The sequence below is a fragment of the Callionymus lyra genome, chromosome 1 (assembly GCF_982586985.1).
Source record: "Callionymus lyra chromosome 1, fCalLyr1.hap1.1, whole genome shotgun sequence".
In the NCBI taxonomy this organism is placed as follows: domain Eukaryota; kingdom Metazoa; phylum Chordata; class Actinopteri; order Syngnathiformes; family Callionymidae; genus Callionymus; species Callionymus lyra.
In genome coordinates this window covers 11670519-11692385 of record NC_141818.1, presented here as the reverse complement: position 1 = coordinate 11692385, position 21867 = coordinate 11670519, and the positions used below count along the sequence as shown (strand labels likewise).

At 40.3% G+C, this 21867-nt stretch overlaps 1 protein-coding gene across 1 annotated transcript; it reads right to left on the bottom strand.

Annotated features, from left to right (window-relative positions):
- Positions 1-1269: 1269 nt before the first annotated feature.
- Positions 1270-21616, bottom strand: pole (polymerase (DNA directed), epsilon). The gene is made up of 48 exons (XM_087793511.1): positions 21439-21616; positions 21232-21367; positions 20888-20968; positions 20772-20816; positions 20611-20703; positions 19807-19961; positions 19576-19720; positions 19433-19513; positions 19254-19361; positions 19087-19197; positions 18934-19019; positions 17689-17808; positions 17484-17616; positions 17303-17416; positions 17034-17246; positions 16616-16723; positions 16419-16547; positions 15238-15340; positions 14997-15143; positions 14787-14932; positions 13679-13827; positions 13485-13577; positions 12792-13094; positions 12539-12734; positions 12249-12463; positions 11218-11320; positions 11065-11145; positions 10881-11003; positions 10609-10818; positions 9035-9247; positions 8827-8970; positions 8625-8765; positions 8398-8551; positions 7112-7218; positions 6857-7033; positions 6569-6792; positions 5931-6151; positions 5668-5872; positions 5416-5589; positions 5223-5348; positions 4337-4469; positions 4065-4269; positions 3868-3999; positions 3566-3759; positions 2033-2233; positions 1818-1943; positions 1675-1764; positions 1270-1606 (listed from the first exon to the last, which is right to left on the bottom strand). Exons 1-48 carry the CDS (start codon positions 21501-21503, stop codon positions 1487-1489), a joined length of 6879 nt encoding a protein of 2292 aa, XP_087649637.1. The 5' UTR covers positions 21504-21616; the 3' UTR covers positions 1270-1486.
- Between the last annotated feature and the right edge of the window lie 251 nt (positions 21617-21867).

Below are 21867 nucleotides of genomic sequence, written 5' to 3'. Positions count from 1 at the left end.
CAATTATATTGAAATGGAAGGAGTATCAGACCACTGCAAATCTACCAAGACCCGGCCGTCCCTCCAAACTTTCATCTCAAACAAGGAGAAGACTGATCAGAGATGCAGCCAAGAGGCCCATGATCACTCTGGATGAACTGCAGATAACTACAGCTGAGGTGGGAGAGTCTGTCCATAGGACAACAATCAGTCGTGCACTGCACAAATCTGGCCTTTATGGAAGAGTGGCAAGAAGAAAGCCATTTCTCAAAGATATCCATAAAAAGTCTTGTTTAAAGTTTGCCACAAGCCACCTGGGAGACACACCAAACATGTGGAAGAAGGTGCTCTGGTCAGATGAAACCAAAATCGAACTTTTTGGCCACAATGCAAAACGATATGTTTGGCGTAAAAGCAACACAGCTCATCACCCTGAACACACCATCCCCACTGTCAAACATGGTGGTGGCAGCATCATGGTTTGGGCCTGCTTTTCTTCAGCAGGGACAGGGAAGATGGCTAAAATTGATGGGAAGATGGATGGAGCCAAATACAGGACCATTCTGGAAGAAAACCTGTTGGAGTCATCAAAAGACCTGAGACTGGGACGGAGATTTATCTTCCAACAGGACAATGATCCAAAACATAAAGCCACATCTACAATGGAATGGTTCACAAATAGACGTATCCAGATGTTAGAATGGCCAAGTCAAAGTCCAGACCTGAATCCAATCGAGAATCTGTGGAAAGAGCTGAAGACTGCTGTTCACAAACGCTCTCCATCCAACCTCACTGAGCTCGAGCTGTTTTGCAAGGAAGAATGGGCAAGAATTCCAGTCTCTCTATGTGCAAAACTGATAGAGACATACCCCAAGCGACTTGCAGCTGTAATTGCAGCAAAAGGTGGCGCTACAAAGTATTAGCGCAAGGGGGCCGAATAATATTGCACGCCCCACTTTTCAGTTTTTTATTTGTTAAAAAAGTTTAAATTATCCAATAAATTTCGTTCCACTTCACGATTGTGTCCCACTTGTTGTTGATTCATGACAAAAAATTAAAATTTTATATCTTTGTTTGAAGCCTGAAATGTGGCGAAATGTTGAAAGGTTCAAGGGGGCCGAATACTTTCGCAAGGCACTGTATATATTGATTAATGAATATATTAACAAGAAATCTAGGTTTAAAACTTTGAGAATGATTTGTTCAATTATATAATTTGTGGAAAATACTAAAATATAAGATAAAAATAATCTATAAAATACAGCCATTGTTTAGATAAAACTACTTGAATTTATTGACACAAAATAAACATTTAATGGCACCGATTATTTACAATTCAATTTTTACAGTCAAAACATTTGTAGGACATTTTTTCACAGGTTTTTCAACAATTAAAAAAAGACAAGATGTAACTTGTGTTCTGATTCTTGGGTGAGCTTAAAGTGAGGTTCTGACCAACTGCGGTGTTTTTTCATGTCTCATTGTTTGGGATCATCTCGTCAATGGTTCAAGTGCTCTGGCTGATATATGGACTCATGACCAGCAGCCACTCGATGGTCTCCTCCAGGAAGCGCATGTTGTAGTGGGTCGCAATGTTCCGGAACACCGTGATCTGATCGGAAAAGTTCTGAGGAGGAAAAAAATGGATTAAACAAGGATCAAAAAACAATAAAAAAAGATGATGATAAAGCAAACCTTTGCAGTGAAAGTCAGATTGAAGTCTCCGGCACATTTACAGTACAGCGGCATGTTGTTCTCCTTCACCCCCTTACACTTGTTACACGCCTACAGAGCAGAAGAGTTAGAGCTGAGAACTCGAGGTTTGGTGGTTTACTGACCAGGTCCTGCAGTGTGTAGCTCATCAGCTTCTTCTGCAGCGCTTCCACCAGAGACATTTCTATGGACTCTGTCTCATACTGCGCCTGACAGTTGCAGCAGAACCACTGAGGCAGGACAGAGCCGTCCTGAAGGAAAGACAAATAATGAAACATCGAGTGTTACTAACATGATTTCTGTCTGTGATTGCTACAGTGAAATGGATTCATGATCCGACCTGGGCCACAGAGGGGTCCTTGCACAGGTCCAGGTCCCTGCAGAAGTTGCAGTTGTGGCAGATGACCTCTGGTAGGATGTAAGAGTTGCAAGGATCACGGAACTGTGCGTCCTCCGAGAACTCTCCCACGTCCACCAGGCGCAGCAGGTCTCGCTTCAGCTTGTTCATCTGGTTCACAATGTTGCTGTCCAGCGAGAGGACCTGTGCATTTACAACAATGGATTTCAACACAACACGAACACGGGAACACACACACCAGCCCATACTGGGAACTGACGCAAACACACACACCGCCACAACAAAGGGACTGAAACAAATACAAACACCACCCCAACACAGGAACTAAAACAACACACACACACCACCCCAACACAGGAACTAAAACAACACACACACACCACCCCAAACACAGGAACTAAAACAACACACACACACCACCCCAACACAGGAACTAAAACAACACACACACACCACCCCAACACAGGAACTAAAACAACACACACACCACCCCAACACAGGAACTAAAACAACACAAACACTATCCAAACACAGGAACTGAAACAAATACAAACACCACCCCAACACAGGAACTAAAACAACACACACCACCCCAACACAGGATCTAAAACAACACAAACACTATCCAAACACAGGAACTGAAACAAATACAAACACCACCCCAACACAGGAACTAAAACAACACACACCACCCCAACACAGGATCTAAAACAACACAAACACTATCCAAACACAGGAACTGAAACAAATACAAACACCACCCCAACACAGGAACTAAAACAACACACACCACCCCAACACAGGATCTAAAACAACACAAACACTATCCAAACACAGGAACTGAAACAAATACAAACACCACCCCAACACAGGAACTAAAACACACACACCACCCCAACACAGGAAGTAAAACAACACAAACACTACCCAAACACAGGAACTGAAATACATAAAAACACCACACCAACAAATGAACAGAAACAAATACAAACACCACCCAAACATAGGAACTAAAACAACATAAACACTGCCCCAACACATGAACAGAAACAAATACACACACCACCCCAACACAGGAACTAAAACAACACAACACCACCCCAGCACAGGAACTTAAACCAATACAAACACCACTCCAATACATAAATAGAAACAAATACAAACACCCCAAAAATGAAAAGAATCAAATAAAAACACTAGCCCAACAAATAAACAACAAAACAGATAGATATGCACACACCACCAAAACATGGAAACATATACAAATAGGAAGCAGAAACACCAAAACAACCCCAACAAAAAACACACGCACACCACCCAAGAACGGAAATACACACACACACACACACCACCATCACCATATACATACACACACACACACAAATAAACACAAGCACGCACATGGCTATAACATACAAGCCAGACAGGAACACACACACACACACACACACACACACACACACACTCGTCACAGACACACTAGGTCACACTCTTGTAGACGAAGGGTTGTTGAACCTGGCAGACGTATTTGATGAACTCCAGCGCTGGGTTGTTGAGCATCAGGTGAGATCCTGGCAGGTTGGGGAACATCTCAGCGGGCTGGTTGACGCTCCTGGTGCCGGTGACCTTCTTCTTGATCTTCTGAGTGATGGTGAAGAAATTCTGAGTGAGCTCACTGGACACGTACTCCTGGGAGAAGGAGATCATGCCTGCAGGGTGGAGAGGAGGACGTTACAAATCTGGTTTTCTGAAGCGACGATGATGTGAAAGGAAGTTTGTGGTCTGTAGATGAAGCAGGTTTGTTCAGTGGATCTCACCAGGAAGAGCGCTCTGATCGCCCACAGGCTGCTGAGTGGCCTGGCTGCCTCCACGTCTCTTGACCGGTGTAGCTCCTGGAGTGTTGCGTCTCAGCTCGTCCTTCATGCTCTGATACACAGCTGCGATGTAAGCTGAGGGATCAGACGGAGGAGATTTAGCAGGTAAACACACCTGGACCATCTTCGTGCGACGCTACCTGAGACGATCATGAGGAAATATTTCTGACAGGATGCAGTCTGAGGAAGGTACTGCATGATGTTCCAGTTGCTCTCGATCAGCTCTTCCACATCATCCGTCACTTCCTCCTCTGCTTCTTTAGCTTCATCCTCCTCTTCCTCGTCGTCTTCACTGCCGTCCTCTTCGCCGTCCTCATCGTTCTTCTTCTTCTTCTTTGCTCCGTCCTGAGAACAAAACAATGTGTAAGAGCCTCACGATCAGCTGAGCTCAATCATCACGTTCTTGACTCACTTCTCCGTATAAGACGCTGGAGGGCAGTTTTCCCTTCACGCCACCAAAGTTTGACGGGTCCATCCACAGCAGAAACTCCCAGCAACGAGAGAAGGAGATGGACAGCGAGTGGAAGAGTTCCTTGGAGTGAATGCTGCAATAGAGAAATCATGAATCCACAAAACACGGTCATCGATTTAAAATCAACATAAATAACTCTGATCAATTTTTGAAGCGCCACATCTCTGTTATTATTTCTGATGCCAAATAATCCTTTAGAAAAAAGTGGTTACAAACTATAAAACGACCAACAAAACAGCCTTCAATTAATTATTTTAAATTGTATTTGGTGCTTTAAATAAATAATTAACATTTAAATAACAATGAAATATGTAGGACATTACTTCTACAGTTTCCCTTACTTTGGGAGGGAAACGCATACGAATCTGGTATTGTTCATACCAGATATATTTAATATAAACCATTTAGAAAATAAGAGTAATATACTAAATAAAACATTTTTAGGTACAAAACTGATTTTAGTTGTTTTTACTACTACAACTACATTCTTTTTTTGTCCCTTAATATACATGTTTATTTTTGAAGTACTGGATTTTGTACACATACACCCATTATTTTACTATCAAAAAATTGAGAAAATGAAGTTAACAACCAAATAAAAGTATTTTTTACATCATATTTTAAGGTTTTGACCAAAATGCTTTGTCACTATTTTTGCCAAAATCATTAAATCAAAACTTACATTAAAATATTGAAACAAACATTAAATAAAAAACATTCTATACATATTAACAGTACCCTTTATATATATATTTTTTCATAACTAATCTAGCGTAAATTTTTGTTGCCAGTAATTTAATGGTCAAACGCTGCTGTAATAACTAACCTGTTGGTGATGTATTCCACGTATCCGATGGCATCATCTATTCTCCGCTTTTTGGTGCACAAAATGATCCTGTTGAAGTTTCCGTAGACGACGGTGGAGCCGAGACGTTTGAACTCAGCAATCAGTCTGTAGACCAAGAACGACCACCATCATTATACTTGTGTCACGATCCACCTCAATCATCGTCACTCACTGCAGGAAGACCTTCTTCATCATGTTGTGCAGCGTGCGGTGCAGCGCCGGGTCGTACAGCAGAGAGCTGGGCGAGCGCAGCCAGCGGTAGAAGTGCATGACCTGGTTATCTGCGTACACGTTGTGGAACTGTGTGATCTCGCGGACCCAGCTGACCACCATGCTCTTGAGGATTCTACTCAAAAAGTTAAGAAACAACATGATGTTGATCTGCTTCTTCAATGATCTTAAATATTCTTTATCTTAGAAGCACCTGAAGGTGTTGGAGCAGAGCGCGGTCTCGTCGTAGCTGGCCAGCGACACCAAGCCTTGATTTCCTGACACCATGTCCTGTAGGGACGCCTGCTGGATCACATCGAAACTGACCCCCAGACTGGCTCCGCCCTCCATGTCATTGACGTGCTGCGACTGCAGGATGGTGTTGACGGCCAGACTCTGCAGGTCCAGCTCCACGCACACTGGAAAACCATCAGGATTGGATTAGTGCTCAGATGATCTCAATCCTTCAAACTCTACCTGTGGAATAGCAGCTCTGAGCGTTCATTTCTATGGATCCTTTGTCGTCGCTCTCCATGACCAGGCGGCTGTCGTCCGCCTCTTTCCCTCCCAGGTCAGGTCGGGCGGTCGGAGACATCCACAGCAGGTGGTTGTGTTTCCGAAGATGTCGCGCCAGGAACAGGTCAGAGCCGAAGATGGAAACATCCTGAGGCAGGTTTCCCACTGGGAGGTGATAATACCTGCGACAAGAATATGACCGTTTTGGTTTCATTCGAGCAGTCGTGACTCTAAACCAGGGGTGGAATGTTGTTAGGGGCCGTCAAGCAAAAAGAAATACGAAAAAATCCCTAAAAATAAAAGGACATTCGTCATTAGGCGGTGACTATTATTAAGGTAAATAAGCTGAAATAACTCTTACAACGCTTCAATTAACTTATAAAAAAAGTTTTTAGGGATTCATATATCCTCGAAAATTACACACAAAAAGTAAATAAGTGTTATGTTGAAATGTAAATGAATTATTAATACAAAATACATTTGTTAATTGGAACATTTATACATGATCATACTTTGACATTACGAGGGCCGCATAAATACAGTCAAAGGGCCGCACGTGGCCCCCGGGCCGCACTTTGCGCAGGTCTAAACGCTCTCACCTTGCCATGTCGAAGGCCTGCGACAAGCAACTGTCCAGGTTGAGGTAATGGCGGATCATCCGGCGAGCACCGTGGCGCTGCCAGTCCAGCACGTTGTAGCTGATCTCATCCAGCACGTGCACGGGGACGACGGGGAACTCCTCCAGGACCGGCATCCCGGCGGACAACCGCCTCAGCTCCCAGTTGGACTGCACGGCGATGAGGGTCGGGCCCCGGCGCTCCTCCTGTGACCAGAGAACGTTTGAAACCGCGGCACGAAGATGTGTTTGTACTCTTTTAGAATCGTACCTTATAGTTCAGCAGAATTCGCTGCAGAGCTCGATTGATGGCCTTGATGTCACTCTCTGCTCGAACCTCAAAGGTGTGTTTCTCCGGTGGAAGAAGCTCCTCTGAGGTCTTCTCAAGAAGGCTGGTGCGTTCGGCCGCGTAGACGTTGCTGAGGTTCGGCATCTGGTTGCTACGAACCTTCAGATGTGGAAAAAAGGTTTCTTTTAGTGACATTGTTGGATATTTTGTTGCAATGGAGAAGAGTGTTGTTCTCACAGTGTCGAGGATGAAGATGCTGGCTTTGCGCTGCGAGGGGATGAAGAGGCCGAACAAAGCCTTGTGACCTTGACTGTGATGGTACAAGTACATGTGCCGGACGCTGCCTGGAAGAAAAGAAAAGAAAAAAAAAACAAAGATGAGTAGAAAGCACACGAAGAAGCAAATTCCTCTGATAAGCTGCTCATTTTCAGTCTAAATGTATCAACAATATAATATATACATACATTTATATATATAAAATACAATGTATGATAAATACAATATAATATAAGGTAAGGTAAGGTAAAACTTTATTGATCCCTCAGGAGGTCTCCTTCGGGAAATTGTTTAATAATATACATTGATTGCAGTACTCTCAATCAGACAGCAGGTCGTAGTTGCCTTATTCAATCATTTTATCGTTATTCCTTTCAATACCAGTAAATCTAGGTTAAGTACGGCCTGTGGGCCAGAAGCGGCCCTTTACATTTGTTCCGGAGGCCATCGTGAAGTGGAAGTGATTTCCCTTTGTTGATCATTTCAAATGTATTTTTCATTCATCATTATAATCAGAATTCTTACAACTTTCTAGAAATGTTTTGCCCCTTTAAATAGATTAAAATAATAAATGAAAATTGGATTAACATTGTGAATCCTTAAATGCACATACAACTAAGTAATGTATAAAAATACAAAACCTTTTCTAATTATTTAATTTAACTTATTTATATATTATATATATATATATATACATATATATATATATAAGGAAGTGCACCAAAACCACCCCTACAACAAAGCACACACCACCCCAGAACGGAAACAGACACACACACAAAGAAACAAAACTGTTGATTTTGGGACGTGATACATGTACGACTACATAAACAAACAAGAAAACTAAAGTAAGTGAGTATATAGTAAAAAGGTTTGCTACTTAGAAGCAACTCTGGGAATTTTTTTTTCCAAGTGTGTACTTGACTTTATCTAGAGTTATTCAGGACTTGGTATCTCTCACTCTCTCTCTCGTCGTAGCTTTATTTGACTTCCAAACTATGATCACACTTCTTGATCCTCGATTTTATTCAAATCATAAATATTTTCTTACATAATGAGATTGTTCATTTCTTTAATATGTTTTCCCACATTTAAACTTTAACTTGTCAAGTCTTATGCTTCTGCTGTGGCTTCACCCCCGCCCTTGCAAAAGTCTCAGAGAAATACAAAATCAAACCTCCTTGGTGGAGGTAATTATTCAAGTTGATCTTAGACTTTTAACACGTAAACTGTCCACTCAGACATACCTGGTTCCAGGTAGCTGAACTGAGCCAGCGATCTCATCTCCAGATGCTCCATGTCGAAGGTGTCGGCCTCTCTGCCGGCCAGGTCCCTCACCACGTGTTTGTTGACCATGCAGACGCATCCGAGCTGCACCAGAGCCCGGAACATCAGAGGCACCTGAAGAAGAGACAAACTCAGTTTTAATGACTTTTAATCAAATAACTCTCGACTTAGAAGTCGGTGCAAGCACCTGTGTCTCGTAGACGCCTTCGATGTCGGGGGCGGAGAGGTCGGCGTTGATCTCGTTGATGTGCTCCAGGTACATGTCCTCAGGGACGCTGTACTCGTACAGGTAGTACATTATGTTGGAGCGAGGCAGCATGCGGTTCACCTGAATCCCAACCGCGTGTTAAAATATCTGATCATAAAACATCATGACTCAATTCTCACACCTTCTTGTACATGGCCCCCTCCTCCTGTTTGGGCACCTTCTGGTTGACGTAGAAGACTCGAGGGATGTTGAGCTTCATGCAGTGGAGGTCGTTTCCGATCACAGCCCAGAGCTTGTAGAGTCCAGGGTGACTTGTCTCTGCGATCTGAGATCAGAACATTGAAGCACCAGAACACACCAGTGAGGTCACAGCAGGACGAGTCGTTCACCTGCACGATCTGCCACGGCATGTCTAGGATGCTGCGGGCGGTTTTTCGGAGGAAGCTCCCGAGGCCGGTGGTGGGTCCGTCCCTGATCACTCCTCCTCCAGCAGACTGAGCTTCTCCATCCAGCAGCCTCCTCTTCTTCTTCCTCTCCTTCCTCTGTCTCAGCTGGAGCTCCCACTTCTTCTTGTGATACCTCACCCACACAAGGATCTCCTCCTGTGAGGTGCACAGAGGAGACTCATTGTTAACATGGTTTCATCAAATTAAATAGATTTTTTTTTTCACAACAATGTCTGAGCAACATCTTGAAACTGTAGAAACCAGTTTTATGGACGGGTTTATACAGCTGAAGGCAAGTTAAATTCACGACTTTTTAAATGCCAATAAAAAAGAAATATAAGATCAACTTGACCCTCAAGCAAAATGGAAAAAAGAGTAAACAAAAAAAAAAACACTGCATCATTTATTCACGTAAGCGCTTCATTGTTTTGTTAGTTCCACAGTGATTGCACGTTTATTTGTAAATGATTTAAAATAATAAATAAATACATTTTACCAGATATTTTGAGATTTAAAACCGACATTCACATTTAAATTATAATTTAAAAAAATAAATCAAGACATCAATTTAAGATTCATGAATTTAATGCCTTTTAACCTTTGTCTTTAAATGAGGGGCAAGGAGACCCGAAGGCCCGAGAACAAATGTGTTTGTGGTATCCCTTGTGTTGTCTCTGGGTCAAGGTGAACGACCTCCATGGCTTCCATAAATACATATGCAGTTGTGGATGTTGTTCATCTTGACACGGAAGCAACTCAAAGCATACCTCAGACATTTATGGCAATACGATAAGCATCACGATACTGAGGCAGCGATACAATATATTGCGATACTGTAGTAACAACTATATATATTGTCAGGTACTTGACTCTGGTGTTGCAGAATGTACAAACCACACGACTCTTGAAAAAGTCGTAACTTGTTTTGAAACCAAAATGTCCAAAAATCAGCTTTAAAAGCTGCTGCAGTGGACTGTATCCTCTCATCCTCAGTCAGTGAAAAAAACATATTGCGATAATCAAGTGTATCAAAGTTTTCTTACACCCCTGAAAACTTGAAATTAGGTGGTTAAAGATATTATCGAATTATAACTCTTTAATAGAGTCTACGAGATGAACAGAGGTCCGATTTTTCTCCCAGATTTTTTCATACACCGAGTTTATTTCGGAATTTTTATAATACAATGCTTTACAATTTCATATTGTATTGATCACAACTTCAATCCTTTTTATTTATATACAACAATAATAGTTTATTATACATTAATTGTGTATGATTCAAAGTGAACAATTTTTGAAAATTGTTGTATCAGATAAGCAACGTTTTTATTCTTTACCCTTGTGTCGTCTTTGTGTGAAGGTGACCCAGAGGCTTGAAAACAGAGACAACACAAAGGATACCACAAACACATTTGTTCTTTCAGGCTAACCTTTTCCCAGAATAATTTGATCTTTTAACACCTACATAAAATGACAAATGCTCATAAATAAATACAGATATATTTTCTGTTTCCTACCCGTGACGACCCTTTAGACGGTGGTGGTCCCAGGATTTCCCTCCAGGACTGTGTGAGCTCCACATCCTGAGACTCCACTTGGCTGTCCTCTCCTTGAGAAGCTCGTTTCCTCTTGGTGCTGATGAGGATGGCCGGCAGCAGAGGCTTCGGCTGAACCCCGAAGTCCTCGATGTCCGCAGCTTGTCCCGGCTCCAGAGGCTGAGGGCCCACCTGCAGAGAAGACATGGTGTCAACTCCTCAGTGTGAGGATGCAGGAGGGGATCAGACCTCACCTGTCTCTTCCCCTCGCTGGTGAACAGCTCGCTGATTTTCTTCTGCTTGAAGATGTCGTTCTTCTCCAGCAGCTTCTTGTGCAGCCAGTCAGGATGTCTCACTCTGGGAACGGGATTCTTCACCTGTGGAATAAAAACACTTCAACTAAACTGCACTAGAATGATAGAGAACGTCTTCACTTACCTGCTGGAGAGCAGCAGGAATGGTGATGATCTTCTGGATGGCACTTCCCAACCTCTCAATGTAGTAGTTCCAGTCCAGGATCTGAAGCACACACACACACACAACCCTCTCAGTGAGACACACAAACACAAAGAAGTTGTTGTTTAAACTCACGGATCTGATGTCGAGGTCATGCAGGCTCTGCAACTTCAACCACTTGCGAAGGAAATGTTTCTTTACGCTCGACTCTGCTTGGAAAATAGCCAAAGGAATCGCCCTGGTCAGGAGAAAGACAACATCAAGTGCTTTTACCATTTTCTACTACTTTTTAAACAGTTAAATATTGAGCTAGTAACCCAAATTATGGAAGTATATCAGTGCAGTCAGAATAATAAATGGTTGAATTTAACATTTCAAATGTTAAAACTGTGAATTTCTTATAATAAGATTTTGTTTTTTAGGCATTTATTTAATGGGGCATAATTGAATTAAAATTATTTGTATATTGAAAGTTTGAATTATATATATATATATATATATATATATATATATATTATTCTAATAATTTAACTAAATTAAATACTTGTTTCAATTCAATTATACTATATATATTATATTAAGTTTTTATATTGTATTTAAAAGGCTATGAATAAAAAAAAACAATTAAGAAAATATTGAATTACGGAAATATTTTTCAAGTTATTGGAATTTAATTACTAAACTAATTGTGAAAAATGCATTCACTTTCAAAATTCAAATTTTGTGACTAAATAACCAAAAAAAAACGAATTTAAAATTCTCCTATACAACCTTTCTATATAGAAATAATGGAATTAAAAAATAAATAAAATAAAATGATTAAAACAACATTTCAATAAAGAAATATTATCAAAATTGTTAAATGTTAAATGTTAAATTTAACAATTCAATATTCTGATGGAACTGAAATACATCAGAAATCCCTTGATTTTTAATATCTAGTATTTTATTTGAGATTATTAGTAGTTTTTGTATAGTGATTAAAAAAATAGTTAAGTTTGTTAACAACTACTCGAGATTCTATAAAATACACAAACACAAAAACAACAGAAGGATCTTCAGCATTATGTGTGTGTGTGTGTGTGTGTGTGTGTGTGTGTGTGTGTGTGTGTGTGTGTGTGTGTGTGTGTGTGTGTAACTACAAAGATTGACAGTTGAAACTCTACCTCTCTGTGACAGGAGAACCTTCAGGTTTTCTGGAGATGATGTACCGACAGCTCAAGCCGGCATCTTTCACCATCTGGTCGCCCAGAAACTCGGCGAGCCTCTTGGCGGTGCTGATAGAAGTGGACTTCTGCTCTCCGTAGTCCTCCAGCTTCTTGGACATGGAGCGGTTCTCGGAGATCAGCTCGAACAGCTCGGCGTCCGGCATGTTGGCGGCCTGTGGGACGAGAACCAAAACGTTCATGTGGTCCTGAAAGTCCTGCTTAAGGTTCTTCTTTAAACATTCGCGTACCTTACTGTACAGCACGTCCAGCCAGTAATCCGCCACTTTGGCCACAGAAGCGTAGACCTCTTCCAGGTTGGTCCCTTTAAGGAACGCCTCGAACACCGACGACTGAAAGATCTTGATGAGCTGAAGTTCTCCTCTTCTCTTGATCTCGAACCCCTTCAGCTCAGCCAGAGATCCGTCCTCATTGAACACGGCATATCTGGAACATCACAGCTCAGCCTAACCTCCTCTGAAGTTCCTCTTAAGTCCGACGTACCTTTTCTTGAGTTTCTTCCCCTCCTCCTTGGAGGCGGGCAGGATCATGGCCAGGTAAGGACCGTCCACCTCGAAGAAGATGCTGTTCTCGGACCTCATGTTGTAGGTGAGGGTGGCGGGGTCGACCAGCTCGTGGTACTGGTCGTTGGTGAAGCCCTCCTTCACCAGGATGTTGAGCATGGCTCCTGGGTAGGAGATGGTCACTTTGGGCTTCTTCTCGTTGGTGGTCTTCACCACGAAGTTCTCAGGGAAGGTGTTTGGAAGGACGCACCAGATTCCGTCCGTGTCCAGCTCCAGTGGTCTCCTGGATCGCAAGAAGACGATATACAACTTGAGTACATTTTATTTAAAACAACAAGAACATATTATTTTTGGATTTAGCTTCTTAATCCACTTAGGAGATAAATAATTAGCTTCATTTAGAACAGCTAGAATTGCCATAAAAATATCCCTTGAAAAACAGCATGGTCATGTTTGACAAGAAAACAAAGCATGATAAATTGTATTTTTTTTCCTTATTCATCCATATTTATAAACCCATTTATTACAAAGAATGGAATATATTGTTCTTTTAAGACAAAATATATGCATAAGTGAGCACAAAGCTAAGAGCCAAGAGCGATCTGACATTAGTAAAATTAGACCCACTCTACTATACATCAGACAAAGTCGACAAAAGTGAAGTTTTAGTTACCCAATCTGTTCAATGAGCTCTCTGGCTTGTGTAATGATGTTGGCTCCAGTGTAACACACAATTCCAGCCATCTCCATGGAGTACCAGCGCGCTCTAGTGGAGAGAAAAATATCGCACACAAGTTCAACTATACGAAAAGAAACAATAAAACAGTTTGGTGGCAGAATTTCTTACAGAAAAAAAAAGAAACTTACCCTTTTCTCATAACGTATCCATAGAAGGAGTTGAGGATACACTTGTGCGCCAGCTGAAGAGACTCGTAGAGGATCTCCATGTTCTTACAGCGCTTCACCTCAGCAGCGTCGCAGCTGTCCTGAGCCGCCGACAACTTCTTCTTCCAGACCTGCCAGAAGAAAAAGAAGACGAGAAAAATGAGGGGCTAGTTCCATGTAAAAGAATTGAGGTTTTACATATTATTAAGTACTACAAAAAATGATGAGATATAGTTTGGCAAGCGCTGAACAATTTAGAGATTAAAAAAAAAAGAAGGAATTATCGCATTGTCTTTGAAAAAAAATTGTGATTCAGGTTAAAAAAAATACAAATCATTGTATAATACCTGCACACCATTGTATATATATATATTTTTGTATTTTATTCATTCTTTTTTAACTGTTGAAAAAAGAAAACATCACAGCACACCTTGAATTAATGGGCAATACAACAAAAAATAATTATAAATATCCCACAAATGTAAAAAAAACACAAACGACATACTGTATGTAAACATGCAAAAGCGCTATATAAATAAATATTACTTACTTACTTACATGCATCTTTAAAAAAAAAAAAACAATGTTAAAGGTTCTTTGTCTCGGTCTGATTTCGTTTCTGCTGCCACCTACTGTAGAGTCAGCGTAACAGCTTCTTTCTTTTTTTTCTCCAGCCATAGCCATTTGAAAACTGCATTCTATGAAATAGCGACGTCGATTTGAATAGAAAAAACGTTCAGCCTTTATTGAAACAATTCTATTCATGAAGAAACCAACCAGAAAAATAAATATTTGTAGCTTAATGACATTTTTTAAAAGGGTTATTGATTCAGCCTGCTATAACATTTTTACCCTAAAATGTAATGATCATCTTGACAACATAGTTCTTAATAAAAGCTCTAATAATCCTTTGAAGGACAGTTTATTCCTAAACATTTTTATCAGCACAAGTATTAACTCTTTAGTTCAGCATTTTTATTATTTTGAACCAAACAAGTCGTGCTACAGTGCAATATGGAGGAAATATTTAAACATAATTGAATTTTATTTAACAAGTTTTGGCTTTTTATTGAATGTACGTCAAGAGTACCTTGTGAAGCCCTTTGAACTCGTAGCGTCGATCCCTGAAGGCTCTGACGGTGTCTACGTAGAAAGAGTTCTCTCTCTGACAGATGGTGGTCACTCGCTCCTCCAGCCTGGTGACGTGAGTCTTCTTGTAGGCCCTCTTGCAATAATCTGACAGCGAGAGAAGAAAGATCAAACGCATGTTCAGCCTGGATCGTGGGATGATGTCACGCACCTGCCAGTCTCTTCTTCTCATGCTTGGCCTGGTCCTCTCTGTTCAGGCTGTGAAACGCCCTCGGGGGTCCGTTGGGGAAGAATGGTGGGAACTTCTCGGATTCGAGCTGCTGCTGGATACGGTGGAACTCGCTGCGACTGGCCGGCACTGATGGAAAAAAAAAAAAAGAAAAAGAAAAATGTAGATAGTTTTGTCAAATCAAAACATCTAGCATTGTATTTGTATCTTAAGAAAAACCTACTTATTTGCCCTCTCCACTGCCAGGCCATTTTCCTCTGACATTTGGCACCAGGCTTGTTGAAATCACATGCAGCACATGTGGCCTCGTCCACCATGGCAGACGGCTGGAAGTGTAGAAAGAAATCCACCGTGATTATTGGTGTCTTGTATGAATCTGAACCCTGTTAGGGTTATTTTGGCTTCAATGAGAGCAGATTATATTCCATCATAGAATAGAGTAGACATGTTTTCCTGCTTGATCACATGTAGAGTTGACATTAACTTTACTAAGGTAACATCTGTAGCATAAACTCAGTAGAGGAAATACATTTAAGACATTAGTTTAGTTTGGCACTCATTATACAATATTTAACCTCCTTTTTTTAAACATAATAATTAATCATTTTCATAATAATTTTTTCTTGTGTTTTTTTAAAGGATGTAGTAAAATAAAAAAAATGAAAATGTTCTTCAGATACTTTGAGGTCTAATTTAATTTTATGAACCATTATTCATAATTTGATATACATCTACTGATACTAAGAAAGGGGTCAAGACATGTACATATGTAATTAAAGTATACAAAAAAAACGAAAGAAAAAATAAAAGGAAAGAAAACATATTAATAAGCTAATTATTCATACGTGTATAAACAGCTAGTTAACCACTTATTAATCATTATAAAGTATTAACTCATAACTTCTTCATTGTGACTATATTCTACCCTTAATAAAATAAGGAGTTCACTCTGAAAAGCACCTTAATTATTGATTATTAACAGGAAATAAAGAGGTAATTAAAGATTAACTTTAGTAAAAACATCCTTCTCTCCATTTACTCCTTATAAGGTGTAAGTTGCATGAGATAGCTAGTTTACAATTAAAACTAGATAACTTGTGTAATTACTGTTCATCCGACATTGTTGTGAGACATCAAGTAGCGATGTAAGGATTCTAGTCAGTATTAAAACCCGAGGTGCAAGTCGTTCACTGCGATTTATAGTCATGCGAAATGAGCTCCTAGGCAGAGGTATTCTGTGTCCAAGTGCAACATTTATAATTGTGTAAAAAATCCAATAAACTCAGATTTAAAAATCAAGTTTATTTATTAGTAAACTACAGAAGACTGAACAGATTTTTGGAAAAATCATGTGTTCATAATGTAATTTTGTATTTTGCAGAGATGCACGTGTCTGTGTTTTACCTGCAGACGGTTGGTGAGGATGATATTGGGGTACATGGCCCCGACGTCCAGATGGTAGATGAGAGGACATTCGATCCTGTTTGGAACTTCTTTGAGAGAAATGAGCTTATTCTTGATTTCATCACAAACCTGCAAGTAACACATCAAGAAAATGTTTTTATTTCATATGGAAAACAACAATAGATTTGTGAACGTACGTCATTGAAGTTGGTGACTTGGTCCAGGGGTACGCTCTCCTCCTCTTCGATGGCGTGACGCATGGTCGTCTCCACTCGTTGAAGCAGGAAGTCAAACGCCGCGGGGTTCTGAGAGAGATAGAGATAGAGATAGAGATAGAGATAGAGATAGAGATAGAGATAGAGATAGAGATAGAGATAGAGATAGAGATAGAGATAGAGATAGAGATAGAGATAGAGATAGAAATAGAAATAGAAATAGAAATAGAGATAGAGATAGAGATAGAGATAGAGATAGAGATAGAGATAGAGATAGAGAGATAGAGAGATAGAGAGATAGAGAGATAGAGAGATAGAGAGAGAGAGAGAGAGAGAGAGAGAGAGAGAGAGAGAGAGTCAACACGCCTGCTCGCAACAGTGAGCGACAGCTGACGTCTACCATTTTGAAGCGGCATGGGATGTCGCTCCGAAACACTCCGGACTCTAGCGCCTCCACATGGCCGCCCACGTACGTCTCAGAGTCCATGACGTGACCGTCGTCCGTCAGTTTGTTAAAAACCTGCTCCTGCTTGTTGGGGAACACGATGTTTGCGTGGAAGGCCTGGACCATCAGCAGAGCCTCGCACAGGGTTCCAGAACCTTTACGAAGGACCTGTCGAGAAACGCATCTTCAGGTCTTGACATGGAAAGAATTGATCCGAGACAAACCTCGTCGGGCTCCATGGGGATGATGGTGCAGAGAGCGAAGATGAAGGGATGAACGTACTTCATGTAGAGGTAATACGTGGCCACGGCGTCCGACACGGAGTATGTGGCTAAAGTCTGTGCGAGGAAACATGAGATGAATAACCTCTCTCAACTCTTGGAGTGTTGGTTTGAGGCGTCATACCTGAGGTTCCTCCGTCGCCATACGACACATCTCTTCTGGATCCAACTCGACCGGGTCGTAGCTCAGTTTAGCTTTCGCTGCTGCCTTCAGATTCTGACTCCCCACTGGAAGATAACTGTCTCTCTTCACCCACCTAGTGAAGCCCCCCCGACGTTTGAATGAAGCCTTTAAAATCATCACTTTAGGCTCATATGAAGGGAAATACCTGTAACAGTCCATGTGGATGGCTTGGGTGGCCTTGTATTCACCCTGGTTGTCCTTCTGGAAGCCAATCTCACGGTACATGTTCAGCCCGTTCAGGGAAGCTCTCGTCTCAATAAAAGGCCTGAATTTTAAGATCAGATGGACAAAGCATTTTTTAAAATACAGTTAAGAAAAATTACAAATAATATATATATATATATATAGTTAAAAAAGAGATATACAGTTCTTGAAGTCTCAGTAGTTCTTGAGGAGACAAAGGGTTTTTAAAGCAGAAACTCTATATATTTTATATTCTCTTTCTATAAGTAGTTAATATGCATTTTCTTTTTTTTTTTTTTTTACAATTTATCTCATTTTGTTTACTACTTGTTTACTACTACTACTACTTTAATTAAATTTGAACCTGTATTGACCCCTTTCTTAGTATAAGTAGATGTATATCAAATTATAAATAATGATTCATAAAATTATACCTAAAAGTAGGTTGAGTACATAATCCCCTTTTTAAAAGAATAAATAAATAAAATAAAAATAAAATAATTTGTTAAATGTATTCTCCTATAAGCATTTACTTTAACGGTGCTCTTCACTACACAAATCAATTATTGGAGATGGCGGTTCCACTCATTTCCAATAAGGCTGAAGTTCTGAGAGGACTTTTTGAAGCCAGACTCCAAAAAGAGTAAACAAATGCTTAAAAAATACAGATACACCTAAATATTTCAACATTCTTTTTCTAACTTTTTCTTTTATAGTTTGTATTTCAATGAAATATGTATAAAATGACTTTATTTAAATTTTTAAATAAAAACTGAACATGTAAATATTCATGGTGTTTGTTAATTTTGGTTTTGCAAAAAGATTCCTGCAAAACAATAGCAGAAGTAATTTTGTCCCTCGTAGCTACAGGATTCATGACTGAGGACAAGAGGATATAGTCGAATCCAGCAGCTTTTCAAGCTGATATGGACATATTTGACACTAGAGTCAAGTATTTAACAATACTTCAAACAAATCCTTGTTCCTACAATATCACAATATATTGTATCATTGCCTCTGTATCATGTTCATATGCTTAACTCTTTCAATTACACTTCTCTAGCAAATATCTTCAATCTCTCATAGTGCAGCTTTAAGGTGTGCAGGGTTTCGGAGCAATATAAAGGTGACATATGAGAAAAAGGTACGACGAGAATGGCAATAATGAGGAGAAAAGGTGAAGAGTATATGAAGGTCAGTCACTCACCAATCAAAGAAGTCTCCGTTGTACGTGACAAAGATGTTGGGCTTCGTTTCTTGGACGTGATCGAACCACCTCTGAATCATAGCCGCCTACAGACGAGAAAAACAGTTGATGACAAGCAGATGTTTATGGCGGTGATCTGACGTGTGCACGTACCTCATCGTCCTCGTTGAAGATTGTAAAAGGTCCTTCGTACTCAGGTTTGGGAGTGAACTCAAAATCCTCGATGTTTTCAGAGACGATCTCTCTGTTGGTGATCAAATACCCCTGAGGGAAGCAGTGTTAAATTAAGATCAGGATTAAGAATCTGTGATCTGACTCACTTGACCATCGATCATGTAGGAAATCATCATGATCTGATCGGTCTCTGCATCTGGGAACTTCAGCGGGAGTTTGGTGGTCTCGATGTCAAAGGCCAAAACTACAGGGTCCTAAAACAAATGATGCTAAAATAAGAGGATGGACACTTCAATTTAGGTAGAAATATAAGCGTGTATCATACAGGTCGCTCCACCAGATCGTCTCTTCTCACGATCTCTGGTGGGTAGGAGCTGCCTCTGTACCGGACGTTGTACCAGTGAGCCTGGAAAACAAACATTTGACGTGATTGTCAAGTTCCCTAATGTTGGAGAATCCTTCACTGACCACATGGATCTTCAGGTCGATGGAGACGCGCACGTGGTAGGGAACGTCATACTCCCTCATGTCGACGATGTTGTCCAACTGGTCAGAAATGCTTTTCAGATTCACGTCCTCCTCCGCCGTCGTCACGCTGCCTCCCGACAGAGCGCTGCAGATTCAGGGTTTTTGTTAATAAAAGCCACAGATTACGAATCATTTTGACTAAAAAAAAAGAAGAAAGAATATTTATGTTACCTTGACAACATGGCGGTGTAGACATCATTAGACTGTTCCTTTTCTCTGTTCTTCCGTACGGCTGGAGAAATCTCTCGCTTCACTTTCATGAGATCATCCACAGTGTTGAAGAAAAGTTTGATGTAGCTTCTCTTGAGACCCACCAGGTGGTTCGGCTACAAGAAAGACAAACGAGTACATACTTAAAATTGTGTACATCATGATGAGCATCATTGAGAAGAGGTTTACTACAGTGCCCGGTCTTAGAGAAAGAGAATACTAACAAAATATTTGTTGAAAAAGCTATATACCAGACAATACTTACAAGCACTGTATTGGCAAGAATATGACAAAAAGATACGCATTACAAAACAGGTAGCAATAATACGATATATTTCCATATAGTGCGATATATTGTGATACTGTAGGAACAAGGATATATTTGTAGTATTGTCGAGTACTTGACTCCGGTGTTGCAGAATTTTCAGACGACACGATTCTTGACAAAGTAGTAACTGCTTTCATTTGTTTTGAAACCAAAATATGACCGAACATCAGCTTTAAAAGCTGCTGGAGTCGACTGTATCCTCTTGTCCTCAGTCTTTGCCAGGAGGTCACAGGATTTCAATGTTTATTTAGCAAAGATTTAAAAAAGAAAATCCCTTCAGTGCTTTTGAAAATCAATACAGTATAGTGAAAAAGATCAATATCTCCTAAAACCATTGCCGATGATACTGATGTGTAGTGACGGGAATCATAATATTAAGAACAATACTTTTTTTCAACTTCTCACCTAGTCGTGAAAAAAAAAAATGAATGTCTCACCAGGTCCAGGTCTTCTTTAGGCATGACTTCCAGTTTTGACACTTTCCCTTGGAACTTCTTTGACAGATATGAAATGACTTCTCTCTCACAGTTCTGCAGTGAGAATACACATAGTCGTCAGAATACACTTCTAATAGATAACAGAAAATTAAGAGAATTACCTTCTTGGTGGCAACATAGAAATACGGCTTGAAAGGTAGCGCCACCTGCGAGGGAAAAGCCAAATAAATCAATTGTAATGAAGTCGAGTGGCTGACGATGTATTTTAAACGCTCACCTTAAATCTGCTTCCATCCTCTTGAATGAAGTAATAATCCACTGCACTGATCATTCTTTTGTCTTCATCCAAGATCTCTGTCTGGAAGTGAAACAAACAACAACCAAACATTAAATGACTTTTCTTACTTTAATAGACTATGACAGGGAGAGAAATATTATAAAGTAACAACAAGTTAAAAAAAAACCTATATTATTAATTCAAGTTCATAGAACTAAATTCAAAAGCTGAAACAATATTATGGGATGAATGACTCGTTTTATAAAGAAAATTATAGTGTTATTTTTATACAATTGTTGTTTACATTGTGTAAGAATGGTGTCAGTGTCAGTGTGAGCTCTCACTGGATGCATGTTGATCAACCAGCCAGTTTTCTCTCCAGGCTCTTTTATCCGATCGAAGCCGAAGCGAGCGTCCATCTCGTCGGTGAACTGGCTTCTCTCCAGCCTCTTGAGGGCGGACATCGCAGATCCATCGTCCCTGATTCACAAACACACGTTTTCTTCAGGAATAATCCTAAACCAGAACGAGCCACATTAGCATCAACTCACTGGTTGTCCTGGTCTCCAGTGCCTCCTCGGTCCGACTTGTACCTTCCGCTGTTTTGCAAAACCATTTTTTTTTCTCCTCGTTAAACTCGCGATATGAGAAAAAGAAGGTTAAATGTTGTGTCAAATACTTAAACACTGCATTTAGATAAGAGACGAGTTCACAAGAGTCCTCGCTTCTCCTCCGATGACAGACCGCTTCTGTTTTCCTATTTTGGCGCGTACTTGCAGTTCCCGCGAGAAGCGTACGATCAGAGATTGTATATTGGACTGATGTATCTCTCTACAGCAGTGGTGGACAGTGTGTCAGGGGCCACATTATGGACTCGGGAAATCAAGCCAAAAGAAGGGAAAAATAAACACATAAATACATTCTTAAATAAGCTTTAGTCTTAGCATGTTATTTCGCATTTTATGTTTAAGATACATTAA